Source organism: Solenopsis invicta, chromosome 5 (assembly GCF_016802725.1).
Source record: "Solenopsis invicta isolate M01_SB chromosome 5, UNIL_Sinv_3.0, whole genome shotgun sequence".
Classification (NCBI taxonomy): Eukaryota; Metazoa; Arthropoda; class Insecta; order Hymenoptera; family Formicidae; genus Solenopsis; species Solenopsis invicta.
In genome coordinates this window covers 3,559,473-3,584,670 of record NC_052668.1, presented here as the reverse complement: position 1 = coordinate 3,584,670, position 25,198 = coordinate 3,559,473, and the positions used below count along the sequence as shown (strand labels likewise).

The 25,198-nt window shown below is 33.1% G+C and overlaps 1 protein-coding gene across 1 annotated transcript in view; it reads left to right on the top strand.

Annotated features, from left to right (window-relative positions):
- Positions 1-2,709: 2,709 nt before the first annotated feature.
- The window catches only part of LOC105206967, an 86,204-nt gene continuing 63,715 nt past the window's right edge, over positions 2,710-25,198 (top strand). The window contains exons 1-2 of the mRNA XM_039449063.1: positions 2,710-2,902; positions 22,814-22,868. Of these exons, the coding sequence (XP_039304997.1) occupies positions 2,725-2,902; positions 22,814-22,868 (233 nt within the window). The 5' untranslated portion in view covers positions 2,710-2,724. The remainder of the gene's footprint in view (positions 2,903-22,813; positions 22,869-25,198) is intronic.

Genomic DNA, 25,198 nt, shown 5'->3' with positions numbered 1-25,198 from the left:
ACACGCACGCACGGACGCACGGACGCACACATTTACACATACACACACACACACGATGTGCAAAAATCCGACTGTTAATCTCTATGTAGTGAACATTGGGTAATGCTAATATCGGTGGTAAACATCAGTTTTTGGAAAAATGTATTGTAAAAAATGTGTTTCTTCGAAGTCTTGTAACTCGGTAAAAAAAAAATCGTAGAAAAATTAAAAAAAAAATCATTTTGTAGAGAAAATTTTATACTTTATGGCACTTACATTGCATTTGTCAAAAAAAAATTTTTTTTATTGAGTTACACTCAGTCAAAAATATTTAATTTTAAGGAAAAAGCAGTGTATTTTTTGAGGGCATAACACTGAGAAATTAAGAAAATTTTTAAAAATCATTGATAACATGTTAAAGCTGAAATTTCGAGCTTTAAAATGCTTTTCTAATTTTTTGTTTACGATGATTTTTCACGGAGTACGGATATCAATTGTAAAAAATGCAGGTTTAGTTTCAAAGTTGCGTAACTCGTCAAAAGAGAAATTAAAAAAAAAACATTTTGTAGGAAAAATGTTGTAGTTTATGAAGCTTTACTTGAATTGTTTGAAAAAAAATTGTTTGTCGAGCTGCAAAGTGTCAAAAATACAAAAGTTTAAGGAACAAGACAAGGTGTGCTTCTTTACTGCATAAAACAAAGAAGTTAAAAAACTTTGAAAATCTGTTGATACAGTGTTAAAGTTAGGTTTGTGATTTTTCACCGAATTACAGGCATTTGAATATAGCCTTATTTTTGGTGTCTAGAAAATGTTTTCTATTTTTTTTTTTTATGACTGTATATATGTGTATATTTTCAAAAAATGTGGAATTATTTCTAAATTGTAATTTATAAGTATAACATGAAATACTACATATATTTGATATGTTACTCTGGTGAACATTTTTCTGAGATCTTTTCATATAATTTTTCATAATTTAGGTAATTTTGGAAAAAATATTTAAAAATTAAATTTTTTTAGCTTTTCTTTATAAATTATAATATAAGAAATCCTGAAAAGAATTCACATATATTAGAATTCACATATACATATAAAGATTTTTAAAAGTATATAGATTTTTTCATATTTTCTCTTATTAAATATTTTTCAGGTTCTATAAGATTTCTTCAGCAACTATGGAATGAGAAATTCTTACAATTAGAATATATCAGAATACACGTATATATGCATATTACTATATATCGAAATTTTTAGAAAAGATAAAACTTTTTATACGTATTTATATTCCATGTATTCATATTTACTTATGTTAATATTACAAAGAAATATAGACTTTTACATATGTAATCGTATTTTTCATATTTAATTTTTCTTAAGAAATTATAGAAAAACAATTTCTTAAACTATATCAAAATTCACATATATGTATAAAGATTTCTAAAAAACACATTTCATATTTTTCATAATTGCTTTGAAAAAAGTCCTTTTTCTATTATAATAGAATAGAATGAACGATACCTAACATCGCCTCAGCAATATTCTATTTCTTATAATGAAAAAACCGCACTGAATAGAATAAAAAACAGCACTATAACATTTCTTAACTATGTGTATTTTAACGAAATGATAATAAAGTGATGTTTTAGTGAGCCTTCAATCTTGGATTTCAAAATAAAATTAAATATAATATTTTGAGACAGAATTGTATACTATTTTGAGACAGAATTGTATACTAAATAATATAACTATGTCTAGTAACTTAAATTTTCTCAATATCATTATGTCAAATATATGTAGTGTTGATAAAAAAAGCTGAAAAATAATCCGATTTTTTTAAATTATTTTTGAAAATTGTATTAATTTGTTTAGAAAATCTGAAAAATTTTCTAAAATTATTATAAAATGTATACAAAAATTGTGAAAAAAAAATTTATATGAAAAATTCTGACAAAAATTTTTATCAGAGCAAAGTTTTAAACAAAGAATAAGGCGGTTCTCATTAAGTGTGAATATGAAGTGAATTTTCAGAATAATTAATTAATGTACAATAAAGAAAAAAAAAATAATGGTCAATGATATGATGCACTCATGAAGATTAAAAAAAGTAAAAATTTTATTCTCAAATGAATGAATATAGAATAATAAATTAATATGAATGTTTTGACTTTATGAAGTTCTTCTCAGCATAAAATAATAATCGTAAGAACAGAAAGTACAGAAAAAAAATCAATAAAAGTGATTAAAACTAAGAATTTTTTAATTAAACGACATAATTACAATATTAGAAATTTTATTTCGATTTTGTGAAATTTTATAAATGTTTATTTTTCGTGGTATGATTATTATACTATTATATTAATTTTTAATTAAAGTGTCCAAGTTTCAAAATTTTAAAACAAATTATCAGTCTCTTACTCGAAATCTCATTTTAATTAGAGAATCTTTAGATCTGATAATGAATTGGTTAATATGTATTGTACGCCATATATATGCTCGCGTGACAATACCGAACTCGGCTGCGATGATTCGATCAACAGCTGTTTCATTCTCACTGTTCTCGAGTTTGATTAATTGAGCGTAATACGGGCTATGACTCGTTCACTATCGATTGCGAAAAAAAAGGTACTTTATTCGCTATATAATTGAAATAATAATATTGCGGTAATGTGTTGGCACTATATAGCAGCATTTTAAAGAGAAACGGAGTTTATTTTAAGAATTTACGAAAATACACACAACGCGCCTATGTGTCCCCCCCCCTCTTCTCTTTCACTCTTTCTTAAAAAAGAAGAAGATGATGTGGAGAAGAGCAGGAGAAGGAAAAAGAGGAAGAAGCTCAGTCGTGGGTCGTTCCTCGATTATAGAATCATGGCTTCTCAAAGATATTTACTATTGGCAGTGATCCTAATCACAACTTGTTTAGGTATGTATATTCAAATTATATTATGTTCAATCGCATTCATGTTAAACTATAAAAACTGTAAATACAGTGTTCAAAATTCGATTAGCACATATAATAATTCGTAAAAAAAAATTAAAAATTAATTAGATGAGTAATAAAGTACAAGTTTTCATTGTTTTAGTTTAACATTAAAGTTGAAATTTCCGTCATGATGGATTTTTTATTAATAATGACGGAAATTTCAACTGTCAGAGGAAAGGAGGCAATTGTGGAATACCATTCTGTTGTTTTATAATAATTCAGTAAATATTAATGCGACACAATTCTAACAAACGTCAGTTTATTAGCCATAATGTTTTATCAATCATTTTATAATTAGAAATTGATCAAGTATATAAAAGGTATATAAAGGTATATAAAGTATATAAAACGAACGGGTATATTTTATATTACAATTTATTATAGAGAAAAAAAGTTTGTGGAACAGCAGAGAGATCGTGGAATACGAACAACTAATGTCATGAAAAATTTTATTTATAAAAATATATAATCTTATAATCTTGCGTAGCTTTTACACACAAATAAGTGCCATAAAACAAGTTTTACGAACATTTTATAAAATATATTTTATTAAAAAAGTTTTTGTTAAATAATTTTTTTATTTTCTTTGCGTGACTATACTTGTCACCACGTAGGCTTGTCTCTTCTGCATATATCCATAGATGTATGGAATCTACAGTTTTAACATCGGTTTTGAACGGTCTATTAAAAGAGACTTTCCTCGGAAAAGTTACACTCTACACGGTTTGTCTTTGCTTTCCGAAAGATAACAAATAACTTTTTGACCTAAAAATTTTTTAAATAAAACTTAAACTTTATTAAAATAATTTCTTTGCTTTTAATAAACATTATACAACGTCTACAAGATTATAAAGTCGTAAAAGAGAGATGCACTTGGCAAACGACTACATTCCACAACCATAACTTATATATATAACAGGACTTTATTTGTAAGATTCATATACACATCACGACATATACTAAATTCAATAATATTATTTGAAATTTACATTCAAGGCCTTCAAGTTAGACTAAAGTTAAAAAACTAATATGTAACACTTCTCAAAATTACTTAGGGAGTATATACACTTATAAAAATTTTTGCTATTTGCAAAACTGAAATTCAGTTTTTATAAAAACAAATTAACAATAACTATTTACAGTCAAAATAGAATGTAACAAAGTAATTTTAACTATTGCTTTTAGAATTTAACGAATTATACAAAATATCATATTTTACCATCTTAAATATATTCCACGACAGCCGTCTTTCCTTTAATTATCAAAGCTTAATATAATTTAATTTTTGACACTAAAGATGATCCAAAACTAGAGCCAAAACGTTTAAATTGTTCCGTTTAGATACAATAAATTTATTTATATATACAGGGTGATTCAGAATAACATATTGGTCCCGTTACTGGCATATTCGTAATCGAATTCCAAGACGATTTTTTTTTTAGCAAAAATTTGTCCGGAGCTCAGTTTTTAAGTTATAAGAAAGAATAGCGTATGACAGGTCAGAAACAAGTGGGAGACAGGGGCGGTGCGACTCACTGTTACACGGGTGTTTCCGTGAGGCGCCTGCTGAGCTCAAATGACTGACAACAGTACACGGACGATACATTCCCATTTAAACTTTTTCTCTCTCTCTCTTTCTCTTTCACTTTAATTATGCTATATTTAACGTCAAATATTGATCTTTATTATCCGGCCGTCAAATATCGGGATGACTGTGAAGTCTTCAAGTTTATGGTTACAGATGCGACACATGGGCGCAACAGTATTATAATAAATGTATGCCCGCGAATAATAAAATTTAATGCAAGTAGGATTACTTAAATGTCATTTGCAAGTTAAAAGTAGCACATTTAAAACGCACAAGAAGGAAAAGAAAGAGAAAGAGAGAGGGAAGGGGGCGTTCGAACAAGTTTGAGCACGTTTACTCACGCACCATCCCGTACAGCGATTAGTTTATTGTTGCCACAATGCAACAGTTCGATTAAAATTTGTTCTCTATCCCTCGAAATTGTTTCACATTTCACCACATTTACACTATTTATTCACTTGATCGATAAACGCAGAACGACTCGGCAAACCGATCGATCAATTTTATTAATTATTATTAATCACTACTGATCATTCGACGCATTAAAATTACTCGAAGAAACACGTGTTTACGTTACGATCACACAACACGTATTTACTCAACGATAGCTAGTAGTCGACTGGATGCTCTTGGTTATGTTGTTATACAATGTCGAATAATTAAAGCCATAAGTTAAAATGCGACAATTTAAAATAAAATATTGATTAATATTTACATTAATACAATTTATTAGAAAAATGTTGCAAATGCAGAAGAAATTGATTTTGATAAAATCAATTTTTTATTATTTTAAAAAAGTAATAATTATCTTGATAAACCCACACAGCCCGGAATGTCATTAGAATATTGTAGAAATATTTCAAAATGTTTTTTTACACAATATTTTATTTGAAATATATCTGTAAACTTGTAAAGATATTACGAATAGGATATTTCATTTGAAATATTTTATAAACATTCAATTTAAAATATTACATTTGCAATATTCTCTTAATATTCTACAGACATTTTGCTTTAAATCTTTCCAAACGTTTTATATAAAATAGTCTGGCGACATTCTATTTGAAATGTTTTAAAATGTTGCAAATTAAATATTTTAGAGACATTCTACGAGTATATTAAATATTACATTCGCAATATTCTCTTAATATTTTGGAGACGTTTTGTTTCAAATCTTTCCAAATGTTTTATGCGCCATCGCTAGACGGTTACGCCGCGGTGGACTTACTCGTGTTGAATGCGGTCACAAGCGTTATATCTAGGCGCCAGTGCGACCGACTCATCCTCAATGCTCACACTTCAGTGAGAATCTTAATTAGGAAATGCTCGTTGTAACCTCAAGACGAATACTCGCTCTCATTTTTTCAAATGTGACGTGTGTGCGGAACGGTGTTCCACATAAAATTTTACATTTTTACAATATACTTTACAATATACTTTACAATATACTAATTAGCCGTCAATATACTGTTAAACGCGGACAGCAAACCGATAGCAACAGTTGCTATCATACGTATGTTCATTACCTTATTAAAAATGATAAAAGTCGTATAAGGAGAACGCCATTCCGTATATGCAATGCCTGTTTCAAAAAACACATTAGAATTATAGACATTTTTTCAATAGTGTTCTAAAGTAAATTTGTGGCAAGCATGAGACATTCTGCTGACATTGTCAGAATGTTTCTGAGATATTCAACAAAATATTTCAAATTTTAAATGTAATATTCTAGTGACATTCTGTGCTGTGTGGGAAGTCATTTATGGATTATACAATTTTTAATGAATAATGTAAACATGCATTTTTCTAATAAATTGTTTTAATGTAAGTCGTATCGTTGTGTTATTTGAGCGCAGCAGGAGCCTCACGGAAACACCCGGGTGTAACAGTGAGTCGCGCCGCTCCTATCTACCATTTATATCCGACTCGTCATACGCTAACTATTCCTTCTTATAGCTTAATCTTTAAACACATAAGTGGATCTGAGAGACACAATATAAAGTTTCAAATGCTTGTTGTGTGAAGACGGAAGGAGAAAAGAGGTTCGGAGCAAGACATAAAAAAAGTTTGAAAATAAATAAAAGATGGTTTAAAATTACACGTTATATTTCATGTATTTTTTGTTTATCGAAATTTTAAATCCTCCGTTTAAAATTACTAAAAATTTCATATTTAAAAGATAGATATGTATGTCAATGTTTTTTTTTAAATATTTTTGTCATTTTTTTAAGTATATTTTAATATGGTAATATTTTAATAAATGAATAATGCATTGTTCAAATATTTTATATAAAATTGCACATTTATATTTATTAAAGTATAATTATTAGTATTTTTTTTACTTCCAATTTATAAAAATAATATTTTTTGAAACATTTAACTTTTGCTGGAAATTGTAAGCATATTACTTTTTTTTTCTCATTCTCATTTAATAGAGACGCTCACCTGAAACAATAAAATTAAAAATTTTTCAAATTCGAGATAAGCATACTGCTCGTTATTTTAACCCTTAAACACATAAGTGGGTCTGAGAAATTTTATGTGAAGCTTCGAACGCTTGCTGTATGAAGACAGAATGAGATAGGAGGTTCGAACCAGGACGTAAAAAAAGTTTGAAATCTCCTCTTTCGATTGATATGGTTAATCAACTTTTTTGGTCAACTAGAATTCGGACGGCACGGTAGCAAAGTTTTGTTAGGGTCAATGGGACCCATATAGTGAGTGAGTGAAACTATTTTGTGAGTAACCTTATGTAAAAAAACTGGACAAAACACGTTCAAACAGATACGTACGCGTATGTTACTCTGTCTAAAGTTAAAATAGTATAGTGCCGTGAAAAAGAGGACTTTTGCGTAGTATCCGAAATCTATTATCAAATACATCAATTTTCAACTTTAGACTCCTTGAGTTAATCAAAAATACCTAATATTCGCCTTGTTACGTATGGTAAGTATATTTTTTAATAGAATGGCAATGACATAATTTTTTTTTTGAAAATATGATTCTTTAGCTTTAAAATGCTGTATTATAAAGTTCTCTAACAAAAAGTTTTTTCTTGCAAAGATATGATTTTTTTAAAAAAAGTGGATTTTTAGACATCCAAAAATACCTCATATTCTCTTTATTGTATACTTACACTTTAAAAAAAAATGACAATACCATAATTTTTTTTAATGTATGACTTTTTAGCTTTGAAATGCTGTATTTGAAAGTTCTTAAAAGTTTTTTGTTGCGGAGATGTAATTTTTTAAAGGAAAAGTAGATTTTTAAACAATTTCTAATTTTTGCTTAATGGTTTTTCTTTTACAACTGAACAACAAATCATTTTTAGACAAAGCCGATTATGCAATCACATTTCTGAGATTCTAAACTTTCATGTGGAAAAAAAGTTTGTTGAAAAATGTTGATTAGAACCAAAGTTATAACTTTTCAAAGTTGAAAGTCTCCCAGATCCAAAAATGTGTTTACGTATTTTACGTGATCGGTTTAAGGGTTAAAAACTAAGCTCCGGACAAATTTCTGCTAAAGAAAAAATCGTCTCAGAATTTGATTATGAATATACCAGTAATGGGACTAATATGTTATTTTGAATCACCTTGTATACATAAATATCCGGTACTGACTTTTATTGATAATTTTACCTTGCCGACTTTAGTCTTCAAAGCCTCAATTAAGTTATTAATTTGCAGTTTAGTATTACAATAAAAGTTTAAATAGAAAAATTTTTTAATAAAAATTTATTGTTATGTTTTATTTATAATTATTTTTATTGTTACGTTTTATTTTTACATAAAATTGTTATAAATAAAGGGAAATATTCCATTTGAATATATATTTTACATTGTATAATATCATTTTGCAACACAAATGTGAATATTTATTTGAAACGTATTTTTACCTGCTGAATATGAATCCATTGTCAAAATATGGCTATTATTACAATTTTAAAAGAAATTGTATCAAAGAAGTTAAAATCTTGAAAAAGTTTTCATTCTCACTTAAAAAGAATTTTGAGAATTTTCAGTGTTGCATTATATTATAGCAAATTTTCTAAATTCTATTAACGTCATGTAAAAACATCAAAATGTAAAACGCACTTCAGTTTGTTTCGATATACTTCTTCATTTTCAAGATTTTCTAATTTGAAAAGAAGATTACAATCTTTCACTGACATATTGCATTTGTTCTGCAAACCGTTACACAAACGTAGTGTAACAGATATCTCTTTCAATAAAATTTCTTCCTTTATTTATAAAAATTTTAATTTTAAAATTTTTATTAGTAAAAATCTATTTTTTTTCTGTGTGTATTATTATCAGTACAAAATTACCTTTTCAAAAAAAAAGGAAAAAAAATGGCGCCAAGAGTGTGCGTGCGGGTGTGTGTGTGTGTGTGTGCGTGCGCGCGTGCGCGCGTGCGTGCGTGCGTGCGTGCATGCGTGTGTGTATATGTGTGTGTGTACCCCTCAAATCTTTAATCTTTTCTACAAAACTCAAGTGGTATTATCTTTGCTTCTTCATCGAAAATTTTTTCTAATCTAACCCATATGGTACAGTTTGCGCAATAAATACCTTCCAAAATGGCTACGCCACGTTCACTGATGAGTCACCGCGTTTATCTTTTTTTCACGTTCATGACTGTAGTTGGACAGATCAGACAAGCCGCGCAAGTTTCTTCAATTTCTATAGCCCGTGTTTCTGTGACTACATAATCATCTATAACCATATTTTTGGAGTATTTGCAGTTGATACATAATTTTATCAGGTAAGTTGTATGTCATTTTTATTTATTAAATATAGCTTAAAAAATAAATCAAAATATATTCTCAGTGTATTTTTTAATTTCCGTTATAAGTAATAAATGAGGACAAGGATTATATTAATTAAACATCTTTCAGAAATAAAAGTAAATAACACATAAACATTTAACAAATTAATAATTAACATATTAGCAAATTTACAATTAATAATTATTTATTTTTTATATATAATTCTTATAGTTAATCAGTATTTGATCCAATAGCCATCTTTCTCTATGACTTTTTGTAATATATTGTTCATAGAGTTCACCAGATTGTGGTAAATTTGTGGTTTCTCCCGAAGGTTGTTCCATGTTGTATAGACGTGGCCGATTAGGACTTGTCAAGTTCTAACTTGGCCTGACCGTCACTCTCTAACCCTAATGTCCCATATATTTTCGATGGGATTTAAATGCGGGGACTTAGCAAGCTAATCTACTTTAATAATATCTGGACGATTGGCAAACCAGTCCCGTGTTATGTGCGCTGTGTGAACGGAGCTATTGTCTTACATGAAGGTAAGTTGGGGATGTTCAGCTTCTGGGAAAAGTGCTCTTGCTGAAGGCACCATTATTTGTTTTAGAATGTCAACGTATTCCACTGTTCTCATATGAGCTGAAGTTTCATGGATTTTCATGACGCCTGCTGCACTCATTCATCCCCAGAAACTACAAGATATTCGTCCGCAGTGATGATCTACAACTACATAACGCAAATCTAATCGTGAGTCTCCTTTAGATCGCCCCATGTAACCTTCCATCTTCAGAAGACAAGAATATTTAATTCAAATAGAATCAAAAATTCAGATGGACATGAATAAGGTATTCTTGTTTAACAGTATTTACAAGATCAGCAAAATAATAGAGTTTTATTTTCGCTGATATTTTTAAGACACTGAATCTTTAAATATTTACTATGAAGAAATCGACATGTAATAAAAGTTTCTCATAAAACGTGCATTTTTGAAGCGAATAGATTACTATATCAAATACTTGCATATTTTGTATTTAATATTTCCATCATTCAAAAAGAAAATGGTTTTCCAAGTGGTCACAATTGTTTGGGCGCTAAAAATTAACTAAAACGAATAAATAATTAACAAATATTGATATCGCATATGTTTGATACTTAATCTAAATAACAAAGACAAAATTTATATCTAAACTGTTTGTGAAATTTAGAAAGTTTGACAATAGGATTTAAATTTTCCAGAATCTAGAAGGTATTGCTAAAATATAGTTGCTATAAATTTTAATTAGTAATGAGACTTAAAAATTTCTAAAAGATATTGTTAAAATATTATTGTTATAAATTCTATATGTGATAAACAATATTTTAGTAAATAAAATATTGTTTATCACATATGGAAAAATTCTATCAAAACTATAAAAATAAATAACAATGTTTGATAGTTTCAATAGAATCATTATAGGGCATGTTTGCACAAATTTGATACACGAATCTATCACTCGCTTAAAAAAAAATGCATTTTCTGTAACAATCCCATCATATAATGGTTTAATTAAAATTTAAAACTAAAATTAAAATTAAAAACTCTAGTTTTGTTATGCATGTATAGAATTAAAAATGATCATTGTCCAATCATTATAATCAACTTTTTAAGTATTTTTTTTTTTTAGTTGTAACGTGGCGCCTCCCCATCGCGCCGCCACTTCACTTCCCGCCGTACATCCAACGTAAGCCGAGCACGTGCGTGCGCCCGGCTAACCTCATCGCGATCACGCGCCACGACGGCGCGTTACGCGCCGTGTTTGGCAAACGTTCCCACTCTGCCCGGCCCGGCCGCGTGCGCTGGTTAGTGCTAGAGGTAGAAGTAGAGAGTCTGGACATCTGTTCCTAAAATGTCGGTGATGATTATGTCAGTGTATGTACGTGAGCTTTATGTGTGTGTATGTTTATCGTTGTGTGCACTTGAACGTGTTGTATGCTGTTATCGCATTGGCTAAAGAGGATTAAACAGGGATCCGTATTGGTGCTGCCATTTTAGGTGCACAATCACGTGTATCCAATCACGTGGAACCCCGAGATGTCCAGACTCTCTACTTCTAGGGACTCTAGTTAGTGCGTCCAACCGCGCGGACCGATATATAAGTCGACAGTGGGAAGTCAGTCGCTCCGAGCCACCGATCTCTGACCTACTCTTCTCCAGCGCCGGGTATCCTCGGCACCTTCTTTCCTCGCTTGGGCATTCTCGAGCAACTCCTCGGGAACGGGAATTCTTGTTCCAACCACCTTACGACGGGCATTCTCATTGTTCCTAGCGGCTGGGAATACTCGGCCAATAGGAACCGTCCCGCACGTCCATTCCCGGGAATTCTCGGGATTGACACCGTCGTCGAGGATACTCGACGCCGTCTCCTGTATATCTCTGTATATCCCCTGTATATCCCCTGTATGCTCAATTGTAAACCGAATCCCACGGGATGACAGCATCCCGCGGGGTGAGATCACTTGGATCTCTACCGCCGACTACTCTCGCGTATCGCGGAACCGTCCGCTGCGCCGCGCGCCGTTGATTTCGCGATCGCGACCAGCCGTTGCGCGGGCCAATCACGGCCCGTTAAACCATTTCTTAAGTTCGCTGCTTCACTGCAACTCCGATCACTTACTTCGCGCGTATATTGAGTTATACAAATCCGTCCGTTTAGCCTTTAAGATATTCAAATTCGTTCCGTTCTTGTCTATTTATTAATAAATCATTTACGCAATCTGTTCGTTTGTTTTCGGTCAGAATCATTAGTTAAAGCATTACAGCAAGCCCGCACCGTTATTCAGACCGTTCTACAAGGCCGTTTATTTTGGTGAACTGATTGATGCGAGTCCGCGCCAGTGTTTACGTTTTCGAACGCTTCGACTGCTTATTTTGTACTAGAGTATATTTAGCAAAATATATTTACGTTTTTATATTTTACTTTAAAATCACAAAGTTATCATTTCTAAGACCCTGGCATCCGGCGAGCACCTCCAAGCAACCTCTCCCGATATTCCGCACCGAAAAGTACCCGCGTTACATAGTTACTTTTTCATCTGACCAGATCCATGTGTCCCATTCTCTCTGTGGCTTATCAAGGTGATGATTCGCAAATTCGATTTGTTGTTTTCGGTGTTTTGTTGTCAATACACTCTTTTTTTCAGCCGGCATGGTATTACACCACTTTGTTTTAATCTGTGATGTATGTACAGTACGTTCGCAGATATTTAAGCCAGTTAAGGCTAAAGCCAGTGCAGAACTTTTAAAAGGATTTTCCCTCACCAAAGTTACAAGACGCTAATCTTGTTCCGCTGTAGTTTTGCGAGGTGTACAATTATTTTTTTGATGGTCTTTCAAGCCCACTGAACTTGTCGCAAAACTTTTTTCTCTACAAATAAACAGTCTTAATGCTGCAGCCAACATTTTCTGTAATTTCGATAGGACTAAAATCAGCGTCCGATAGTGTAGCAATTCTTCCTCTTGTAGCTTCACACAAATTTGCGAATATATTCTTTCACTCAGACTCCATTTTAATGAATAAGCAGATAAAATAGTCGATAGAAGTTAAAATAGTCATTTGTTTTAACAAAAGACTACAAAAATGCTTTCTATGGCCGCGGTCCGATTCGCGCTTAAACCACTATTGCCTTTATTCTATGCTTATTTAATGAATAATAAAGGTAGAATGTTGCCAATAGCACTTTAAACATTAATCGAACCGCGGCCTATGTGTGTAACATTTTATCTCTAAGAAGAACATATTTATACTTACAAATATTTTAAAAAAATTGTAGACTGGTATTTGAAAGGTTTGCGAATCTTCCGGAGATGATAAAAGACATAAAAACATAACTTTTAAGATAATTAGTCGATCTAAATAAATTTATACACAATATTTATTAGAGTTTTGTTAGTATATAATATTACAATTTTTACATATACAAACAAAAGTCTAATAAATATATGTGCAAAATTGTTATACATACATCTACTTGTCCGTTTAAAAGCTATTTATAAATGAACAAAAATAACTTTTAAATAAATAAGAGAATTGTATTCACATTTTATACAGATATGCAGAGAGAGAGTTATTAGATTATAGAAATAAGCGGAGCAAGAGTGGCGAGGGAATAGCTAGGGTATGCGTGTAAAACGGTATTTAGACTAAAAGTAGACTAAGTTAATTGTAAGATAGATTGTAGTTGATGTAAATACATGTAACCCCAAAGGAATCATGTAATATAAATAAAAATGTAAAAACATTAACATTTTATAAAAATGTTTTTTATACACGTAATAGTCATAACTCTGTGTGTATAATAAAAGTTTATAGTTAATTTGTTACTCGTTTTTAGTCTACCTTAACAAATTGATTAGTTTTTGTTTAACCCTTAAACACACCGATTCTGTAAAATACGTAAACACATTTTCCGATCTGGGAGACTTTCAACTTTGAAAAGTTATAATTTCGGTTCTAATCAACATTTTTCAACAAACTTTTTTTCCACATGAAAGTTCAGAATCTCAGAAATGCGATTGCATAATCGGCTTTGCCGAAAAATGATTTGTTGTTCAGTTGTAAAAGAAAAACCATTAAGCAAAGATTAGAAACTGTTTCAAAATCCACATTTCCTTTAAAAAATTACAAGTTACTCCGCAACAGTAAACTTTTAAGAACTTTCAAATACAGCATTTCAAAGCTAAAGAGTCATACTTAAAAAAAAATTGGTATTGTCATTTTTTTTTAAGTATAATTATACAACAAAGAGATATGAGGTATTTTTGGATGTCTAAAAATCCACTTTTTTAAAAAAAATCATATCTTTACAACAAAAAACTTTTTTGTTGCAAAGATATGACTTTTTTAAAAAAGGTTTGTTGTATAATTATACATTTAAATCACGCGCCTAGAAATGCGTTGTCACTCATATACTAAATATTGCGAGAAATATCACTGTGCCCCAGTGGTCGAAGTGGTAAGACACCGGGACCGGAGATTCCGGAGATGCCAGGTTCGAACCCTGGTGGGGTGTTATTTTTCGCAATAAATTTCTTACAGTTTTTTCAGGGGGAAATGGGTATATAGATGCAAATCAGCATCAAGTATTATATTAAATTAATTAATTTAATATAAATAGTGATATTACTAATTCTTACTCGACATGCTGTGTTATGACCGAAAATTAATTCGGCGCACATTCTGGTTGAGTTCGGAGAAGTATACAAAATCACATAAATAAAAATAAAAGCATTAAGACCTAGTTACGACCGATGAAGGCTTTCTTACTATTATTGTGTTGTTACACACTATCGGTCCAATAACATATTTGTAATAAAAAACTTTTTGTTAGAGAACTTTACAATGCGGCATTTTAAAGCTAAAGAATCATATTTAAAAAAAAAATTATGTCATTGCCATTCTATTAAAAAATATACTTACCATACGTAACAAGGCGAATATTAGGTATTTTTGATTAACTCAAGGAGTCTAAAGTTGAAAATTGATGTATTTGATAATAGATTTCGGATACTACGCAAAAGTTCTCTTTTTCACGGCACTATACTATTTTAACTTTAGACAGAGTAACATACGCGTACGTATCTGTTTGAACGTGTTTTGTCCAGTTTTTTTACATAAGGTTACTCACAAAATAGTTTCACTCACTCACTATATGGGTCCCATTGACCCTAACAAAACTTTGCTACCGTGCCGTCCGAATTCTAGTTGACCAAAAAAGTTGATTAACCATATCAATCGAAAGAGGAGATTTCAAACTTTTTTTACGTCCTGGTTCGAACCTCCTATCTCATTCTGTCTTCATACAGCAAGCGTTCGAAGCTTCATATAACATTTCTCAGACCCACTTATGTGTTTAAGAGTTAAAATAACGAGCAGTATGCTTATCTCGAATTTGAAAAATTTTTAATTTTATTGTTTCAGGTGAGCGTCACTATTAAATGGGAATGAAAAAAGAAAGTAATATGCTTACAATTTCCAGCCAATGTTAAATGATTCAAAAAGTATTATTTTTATAAATTGGAAGTAAAAAAATACTAATAATTATACTTTAATAAATATAAATGTGCAATTTTATATAAAATATTTGAACAATGCATTATTCATTTATTAAAATATTATCATATTAAAATATATTTAAAAAATGACAAAAATATTTAAAAAAAAACATTGACATACATATCTATCTTTTAAATATGAAATTTTTAGCAATTTTAAACGGAGGATTTAAAATTTCGATAAACAAAAAATACATGAAGTATAACGTGTAATTTTAAACCATCTTTTAATTAAAACTTTTTAAGATTTTTCTATAAGAAATTATCTAATTAATGTAATTTTCTTTAGCTAATTACACTATTGCCTACCTAGAAAGTAGAAATAAAAAAATTTATAAAATTAATAATTGATTTTATTGATTTATTGTAATTAAGTTACATTTATTAAAAAAAGGTACTGGAATCCAAATTTACAAATTTGTTTCTTTATCCACATACATATTCTGTAATCAAATAGATAAATATAATAAAATAAAAATAAAAATTGCAGGAAAGTGCAAGAAGTTCGACTAAAAAAAGAAAAAGATTGTCATTTATCCAATCTAATACGACTGTTGGTAACTTTCTCCCAACGTTCTATAAATTATCATCAACTATCCATTCTCAATATTATTTTGCAATAGATTGCCCATTTCAATCTGATGGATCGTTTGCTTGTTACACTGAACTTTTTTGTTGCTTGTTTATTAGTGTCTTCTTCACCTGGTAGATAGGTTCATATTCCCTTAGTTGCGTCAGAAAACTTTTATTCAATTTTATGCAAAATCTTCTTTGCTGTATGAGCGAGTATGCATGCCTAAAATTTTTAAAGATTGTTTGACATTGCAATTTCATTAAACAAAAATATGTAACTATGTAAAGTAATATGTAGAATAAATGTACAGTATTTTCTGTAATGTAGAAAAACTATAAGGATATATATGTGAGGAAAAGGAGTGGGAAAAGGGAATGTGATATCTAGAACTTGTTATATGGAAAAAAAATTTACATTTGTGAAATTTTATAAGTTTTCATAATATATGCTACTAGCTCGGCAGATCTTGAAATACCCTGTTTCTATGAATCAGAACTCGATCGCCAATAATCAAGGCTTTATCAATAGAAACCTTCACTGTTTTGAAATGCTGAATGATATTTTTTGTCTTTGTATCAGCAATCTCCAAGACTAGGTATCTGTAAAAAAATATAACTAAGCGGAATATATCTAAATATAAGTCATGAAATAAAGTTTAAAGAAAAAATATATAGCATAAATTACATGAGAAATTAAAATAATCAAAATGATTTATAAATGAATAAATTTTGCACTGGCATCATTATAAAATAAAAATATGAAATTAATAGTAAAATAAAAATAAAATGTAAGAATATTAAAAAAAAAATTAACTACTAAAAATGTTAAAGATTTAAAAAACTTAGAAATTAGAATTTTTTTTAGTCACTCTTCTTTCTTAAGTAACCATTAAGGGGATGCTGGATAAACGACCAAACTCCGACGGTCCTGCGACATCTACTAAGTGGAACTAAAAATGTCGATAATATCGATCGATAATGTCAACATTTTTAATTTCATTTCTTTTATTATCATATGAGCATTTTAGAATTGTCACTAGAATTATCACTAGGACCATGGTTTATACATGTGCATATACAAATAATTACAGGTGACTTATTAAATTGTCCTATGTCAATATTTTAAAAAAATGTAAAAAATACGTAAAAACCATTTCAGACAAAAGTGATATAATCTGAATCAAAGTTATGCCGTATATATTAAGATTACATCTGTACAGATTATTACACGTATTATTTACCAGGTGTATGCATAAGTTTTTTCCGGTTTCACTAAGAGATAGTGCCAGCGAAAAGTACGCAGCGTATTAATTTGACACATACATCATTTTGTTCGTCTGACATAGAACTGCAAACACACACAAGTAGAGTCCGCCAAAAACTAACGTCTTTGTTTTATTGTTCAGTGATCATGTCGAGTTTTGTGCCTGAAAAACAACATTTGCGGCACGCATTGCTTTTTTTATTTAATCAAAAGAAAAAGGCTGTTGAAAGTCATCGTTTGCTGGTAGAAACATATGGGGAACACGCTCCATCGATTAGAACATGTGAGACATGGTTTCGACAATTTAAAAGTGGTGATTTCAATGTGAAAGACAGTGAGCGCTCTGGTAGACCACAAAAATGCGAAGACGAGCAATTGCAGGAATTATTGGATGATGACCCAACTCAAACTCAATAGCAATTAGCAGAAGCATTACATGTATCACAAGAAACAATTAGCAGACGTTTACGAGCAATGGGAAAGATCAATAAACTCGGTAAATAGGTCCCACACAATTTGAATGAACGTCAAATGGAAAATCGCAAAGTCACTTGTGAAATGTTGCTTCAACGCCACGAAAGGAAATCATTCTTGTATCGAATTGTAACGGGTGACAAAAAAATAGATTTATTTTGAAAACCCGAAGCGGAAAAAATCTCGGCTTTCACCTGGCGAAGCCGGTCCATCAACACCAAAGCCAAATCGCTTCGGCAAGAAGACCATGCTCTGTGTCTGGTGGGACCAGAGCGGTATTGTGTATTATGAACTCTTGAAGCCCGGCGAAACCGTTAATACACAACGCTATCGCCAACAAATGATTAATTTAAACCACGCATTAATCGAAAGACGACCGGAATGGGCCAGAAAACATGGCAAAGTGATTTTGTTACACGACAATGCGCCGTCTCACACAGCAAAACCAGTGAAAGACACCTTAAAATCTCTTGGATGGGACATCCTTCTGCACCCGCCGTATTCCCCAGACCTGGCGCCATCTAACTATCACCTCTTCGCATCAATGGGATATGCGCTCGCAGAGCAGCACTTCAGCAATTTCGAGGAAGTTGGAAAATGGCTCGACAAATGGTTTGCCGCAAAAGACAAACAGTTTTTTTTGGCATGGTATTCATAAATTACCTGAAAGATGGGCGAAATGTGTTGAAGCCGATGGCCAATATTTTGAATAAAAAAAAATTAATTTTCTTTGAAAATTACGTGTTTCTTTTTACCAAAAAACCGGAAAAAACTTATGCATACACCTGGTATACATATAGTTTACATCGTATACACATAAAATGTGTGTTAATTATTTATATTTTATTTATATTTTAAACGCAACCGTGGTTTGAAAGATGATGTACATGTTTTTCATCAGTATCGTCTGAATAGACGTTTCTGATATTTATAATCAGGCAGTATTGTTACACATAGTTTTATTGATTTTATTAGTATTGTCTGAATAGACGTTTCTGATATTTATTTAACCAGTATCGTCTGAAAACGTTTCTGGTATTTATTTCAGCAGTACCAACAGTATTGACGCTTCTGCTCAAATTGCTCAAGTGTATTTTATCATGCATAACCTCTGTGATTGGGAGTCGACCTTTCTCCTTTTCAATTTCGCTAGTAGCACAAAATATTGGTTCAATATTGGGAAATAATGTAAACCTAATATTCTATATTGGGTGTGAATTGATTTTCAATATTGCAGAGTATGATATCGATCCTTATTTAACTATTATTGGAGTTGCAATATTGGTCTAATATTGAAAAATCATGTAAACCCAATATTATCTATTGGGTGTGAATTAATTTTCAATATTGGTCCAATATTGCAAAGTATGATATCGGCCCTTATTTAACCAATATTTAAAAAAACTATAAATACGATATTGGTTGTGCATTGGGTTTTCAACATTGCTCCAATATTAGAAGGTTGTAACATTACGCCCCTCCACCGTGCCGCCACTCAAGACCGACCAACCGTCGGACGCACCGCAGCCGAGCACGTGCGTCTTACGTAAGACCCACGCGCGTACATAAGACCACCGCATGCTACCGCGCGCGAACGGCGCGCCACGCGCCGCGTTTGGCAAGCGTTCCCACTCCGGCCGGCTCGACCGCGCGAGCTGATTGGTACGTCCAGCCGCGCGGTACGGTATATAAGCCGGTAGTAGGCCGAAAAGAGATCCTTCCGAACACATGTAGTTACTTCGTAACGCTGGTAGTTTCTCGGTGTAGTAGGTTACGGGATTGGAGTCAGGATCGGTTGCTCGGATGTGCTCGCCGGATGTCCGGGTTCGTGTCAAATGATAACGCCGTGGTAGTGGAAACGAAATAATTTAAATATATTTTGAGACGTTGGTTTAATACAACATAATCATACAGTCCCGATATCGTTATCGGATAATACTGAACTCCACGAATAGTGTTACGGCACTGGAGTGCTTAATTGTGCGGTCGTCAGCCTGCGTGAAACTAAGAGAACGGTCACAATGTTTTCGCGGCGTGCTTAATATCTAGGTACAAAGAAGGAACGGTTTCATGTCACTAGGGGAAACGGACGGACACAGGCTATGCGCTATGCGCTCGGAGGTAGCAATTGGAGTTGCTCGGTGAAACAATCTTTGGTTTCGCGGACAACATATATATAACTCGCGGCGGAACGTGCTATACAAGAACGGACTCGCGGTTATGGAAACGGACTCGGATGAGTCATGCGATATACGGACGGATTCGGCTTACGCTCTAAGCGTACGGTATCCGTATTTAGAGTGGTCGCGCGGCGGCGAACTCTAATGCCGTGTTTGGGTCGTGATTGGCCCGTGCGGCTGACCGGTTACGGTCTCGGATTCGACGGCTCGCGGCGCGATGGACAGTTTCGCGCTGCGCGAGGGTTGTCGACGGTGTCGGCCGGTTCGGCCTCATCTCGCGGGGTTAGCACCCCGGGAGGTACGGTAAGCGGACACAGGAGCGGTGTCGGCGCGGACGGTCCCCGAGAATTCCCGGGGACACTTGGAACGGTCTGGTCGGAGTGGCCGGACGCACGAGAATGCCCGTCGTCTGGCTGAACGGTCTCGATTGGCCGCGCGACGAGAATGCCCGTCGCGCGGCGGAGCGGATCGGAGTGGCCGAGCATACCCGGCCTCGGGGACGACGGTTATACCCGTCGCGGGAAGGTTGGAACAAGAATGCCCGTTCCCGAGGAGGTGCTCGAGAATCCCCGAGCTAGGAGGCGCCGAGTATGCCCAGCGCTGGAGATGATCCGAGGAGATCAGGTGTTCGGAAGGATCTCTCTTCGGCTGCCCACTGCCGGCTTATATACCGTACCGCGCGGCTGGACGCACCAATCAGCTCGCGCGGTCGAGCCGGCCGGAGTGGGAACGCTTGCCGAACGCGGCGCGTGGCGCGCCGTTCGCGCGCGGTAGCATAAGGTGGTCTTACGTACGCGCGTGGGTCTTACGTAAGACGCACGTGCTCGGCTGCGGTGCGTCCGACGGTTGGTCGGTCTTGAGTGGCGGCACGTTGGAGGGGCGTAATGTTACAACTTTATCTTATTTAACCAATATTAGTCGAATTTTTTTTTAACCCAAGCGGTCACCCATCCAAGTCGCGACTCCGGTGAATGTTGCTTGACCTGTGTAATTGCTGCGAACTGATCTCTCGTGATGGCCTGTGAATACTTTGTGCTGATACGTGTATATAACTGGTAGATCAGGTCAATATACGTTATCGGAAAAATGGAACATGTATAATTAAAACACGTTATTTATATAAACAAATATAAAATTATAGTTCTTTTACTATTGTATAATTGTTAACTCGTAACATTGGCAGCACATTACCATTTCTTTAAAAAACAATATTTGCTTTTGATTGGCAAATGCACTTCCAATGTAAGTGTAATATTGTATATTAATTAGCGAGCAATATTACAAGTACATGTGCAATTAATTCTATGACCAATATTGGCTCTTCTTTAAGAAATATTGGCCAATGTACTCCCAACATAACCAATGTTTCGCCAATTTTAACCAATGTAAAGCCAATGTACTGTGCTATTAACGTTGAGGTCTTGAAACAAGCTCATGTTTTCTATCTCACACGAGCTGCTCATAATTCCAACACGCGATGCGCAGCAGCAAAGTTTTCAACGTTGACTCCGTGGTTGCTCTGCCGTTGTCTGGTGCTTCCCAGATAGTTCTACTCCTCCTCCTCCTCCTCCTCTTCTATTTCTGCTTGTTACTTTTTCTATGGTACTCACTTACAAAAACACTATACTTAGCAATAATCACCTCGACGATCACGCGACATTCTGGATGATACTCCAGTGTATGACGTGCAGTTCATTACATTGCGACAACGGAAAGTCAACGCGAAACGACGCAAACATTATCCGCATCACCGTCATCCGCGGCGCCGTCGAGGAAGCCAACAAATTTGGCAGACAACGAATTTCAAGCACCAGGGGATCGTACAATCATCTTCACGCCGCGCCGCGCGGCGCAACATAACCTTTGAAACGCTTGGCCGTAGTTGTTACTGATACACAAAACACGCGTGTCTCCGGACGATTATTATATCCGCATTTCGTATGTACACTTACAAATATATGAATCGTGATCGAAAACAAACAGTCGAGACCGCGAATTAAACAATGCGATCAAATCGACCGACGGGCGATGGATCACTAATGCCGTCGCTCGCACGACGAGCTTTGATCGAACAAAGTTCGCAATCTAACAAGTTGCCAGTTCATACGACATTAATCATTTTAATATAAAGATCGTGCGGTGCCTTGCACTTGCAAGACATTTCCGATGTACGCGATGCGTAATTTAATTATGTCGTGACAACGGAAAATGAACGCGAACCGGCAAGCAAACTGAGATCCGCGTTACTCGGCACCCAACTTACTTATAGCATCATGTTGTATCTCTCGACTCAGCCGCAAACGAGAAGGATGCAGAAAGTAATGGGAGACACTACGAGTGCATCTTCCTCGCTTGATACTCGGTCGAGAGAGAAGGCATGATACGACGTGATGTTATGGAGAAATGCGGTATTCTCTGCTTTGCACTATGCAAGCGGACGGTATATCACAGTATCTTTTTTTTAAATTTTCTATTTTAAAAAATCAAGAATTTTAAAAAAGCACTTCGATTATTAATGAAAACACAAAAGATGTAAAAAGTTGAAACACTCATTTTGACGTTTTAAAACAGTTATTGTAAAGTTTCATGGCATATATACTTTTTGTGTTCATGAGAAATTTTAATTTAATTTATAATACAATAGAAGTGCATTTTCGAATTTCTTAATTTTTTTAAAAATAACATACTTTGTATTAAATAATCAAAGACGATTTAAAAATTGTATAACAATTTAGAAAATTCCTACTAACTTTTATAGATAATTCTATATATATTAGTGAATAATTGTAGTACATATATGTGTGCGTGCGTGCTTGCGTGCGTGCGTGCTTGCGTGCGTGCGTGCGTGCGTGCGTGCGTGCGTGCGTGTGTGTATATGTATGTATATATATTGATATTCTTTTATAGATGTATCACTCATTATCACTGCCGCTGCTGTCGTGTGGAATCCGAAAACAACTAGGTAATTATTATTATTTTTTTTTTTAAATACATTATTCTTTATATAAATATTTCAACTTCAGTCTTTCCTTTACGGACACAATTATTTAGTGAATTATTATCTTAGAAGTGAGAAATGATTTTTTGCTATACATCGTAATAAATTAGTTTTTTTTTTATATATGCTGTTACTCATATTTGGTAAAATATGCATTAAAAAAATACATTTCCAATTTTGTTTCTTTTTTTTTCATCTCGCAATATTGAATTCTCGTTAGAAAATGATTAACTAAAACTTACATGCAATTAGTTTAATCAAGAGAAATCTTGTCCAGCCTGATTTAAAATAAAAACGTTTACAAGTTGAGATAAATTGCAACAAATGTTTGATACTTTATGACTATGTACAATGATTTCGTGTGACAACATTAATTTATTTTTTCAAATTAGATAGATTTGATTTTGTTTAAGGTTTCTAATATTTAGTTTTTACATATTTTAATATTTTAATAATCTGTAAAAAGATTATTAATATATCAAATAATTATTAAAAATTTTCATTCTAACTTCATATTTTGAAAAATACTTATCAAAAGCTATTGTGTAAAGTAATATGTTAGAGGAAAATAGTATAAAAAATACCTATGCTATAATATAATAATACATATGCTAAAGTTTTTATTTATTAAAATTTGTAACAAATTAAAATTTAAAAACTAAAATTTAAATAAAAATGTAAAAATTTCTTGCCTAGAGTATTTCCGTTGGTTGGGTTAGATTAGATTACGTGATTAGTGGTGTCCGATTATGTCTGTGCGCAGCTGGGTCTTACCCATTATAGTCATGGTGGAAGTAACATGGTGTGTGCAGTTTGCAAGCATCTCTCTCTAATTCTTTGCCCTCTCGCTTGTTTTCTGACCATTCAGACCCCAGGTGTACCAATCTTATTTAACTCCACAAAGTTGTTACAACTGAATGTAGTTGTCTTCGTTGCACGCACATCATGTTGTATTCTCTCGGTCTTTTTTTATCGCATACGTGAATATCGTACGAGAGCCTCGAGCAGAAGGAAGAATGTGATTTGCACGTAAGTAATATTTTTTAATATTTTACAATAATTGAATAAGTTTGTTCATATATTAACATAAATTAAACTGGAAAGGCTTCAAATAAAATTACATAAAATTCAATGAAATGACTCTTTGAAGGTCTCTTTCAATATATAAAAAGAAAAAACAAATACAAAAATTTAATTTTAAAGAATTCTCAGTTAATTATCTCCCAAATTAGTTCGATCCGCCATAAGGCCGCGAACTGCACTATATATAGTGCTTTTCCTAGATCGCTTCGCTTGAAAAGTCGCAATTTTTTTACTCAATCCGCATAAAATGCCGCGAGTAATGTATAAAATTCTTAAGATCGTTCCGCTTGAAAAGCCGCGATCTTTTTATTCGATCGGCACAAAATGCCGCGAGTAAATGTATAAAATTTTTAAGATCGTTCCGTTTGAAAAGCCGCGATCGTTTTACTCGATCCGCACAAAATGCCGCGAGTAAATGTAAAATTGATATTTTACAAACTTTGATTAATTTTTGTGGAAGTTTGACTAGTATAGGTTGCTCATCTACCACGAAAGTCGATGCAGTCTTGTTGAGATAATAACACTTTAAAGGAAGCAGGATCAGTCTTTCTTTAAAAATTTTCGCAAATCGTTGACTAAGTCACCAAAAGTTGGTCTATGTTTATTTTTTGTTGCGGAAATAATTTTTTCATTTTTTTATTTTTTCTCCTTTCATTATTTTTTAAGTATTGCTTCTTATTTATTTTACGATGCACCGACGCACCATCTTCACTAAATTTCACATAAAATCTCTCGAATTACGTACTTCTCTCGAAATCACGCGTACTACAAACGGTACAAACTGCAATTCTTTCAGAGAAAAGGACACAACGAACGTATAGCAGAGTGCGACAAAGATGCAATCATAACAGTTGTAGTAACCTGATATTATCACACATTTAATTTTTCGAAGTTGGTACACCTAGGATCTGAGCAGTATCCGAAGCGAAAAAGGGGCGTGGTTTGCGGATTTTGCACACACCATGTAATACTTCCACCATGGTTATAGTTGATCAGACAACCAACTGTGAAAAGTAAAATTATTTAGCGTTGACTAGTTGGTATGCCGAGTCATCTGTCCTTGTTTCATGCACTTATTCAAGTATCTGAATTTCTCTTTCTAATGGGAACAGTTATGCACATGAAGTGTTACACTAATTTTTGACCGAAGGTTAGTTTTCTCTTTATCGCGAGAACACGTAAGAAAGAAATAGAAAATTTAATCTGTTTTG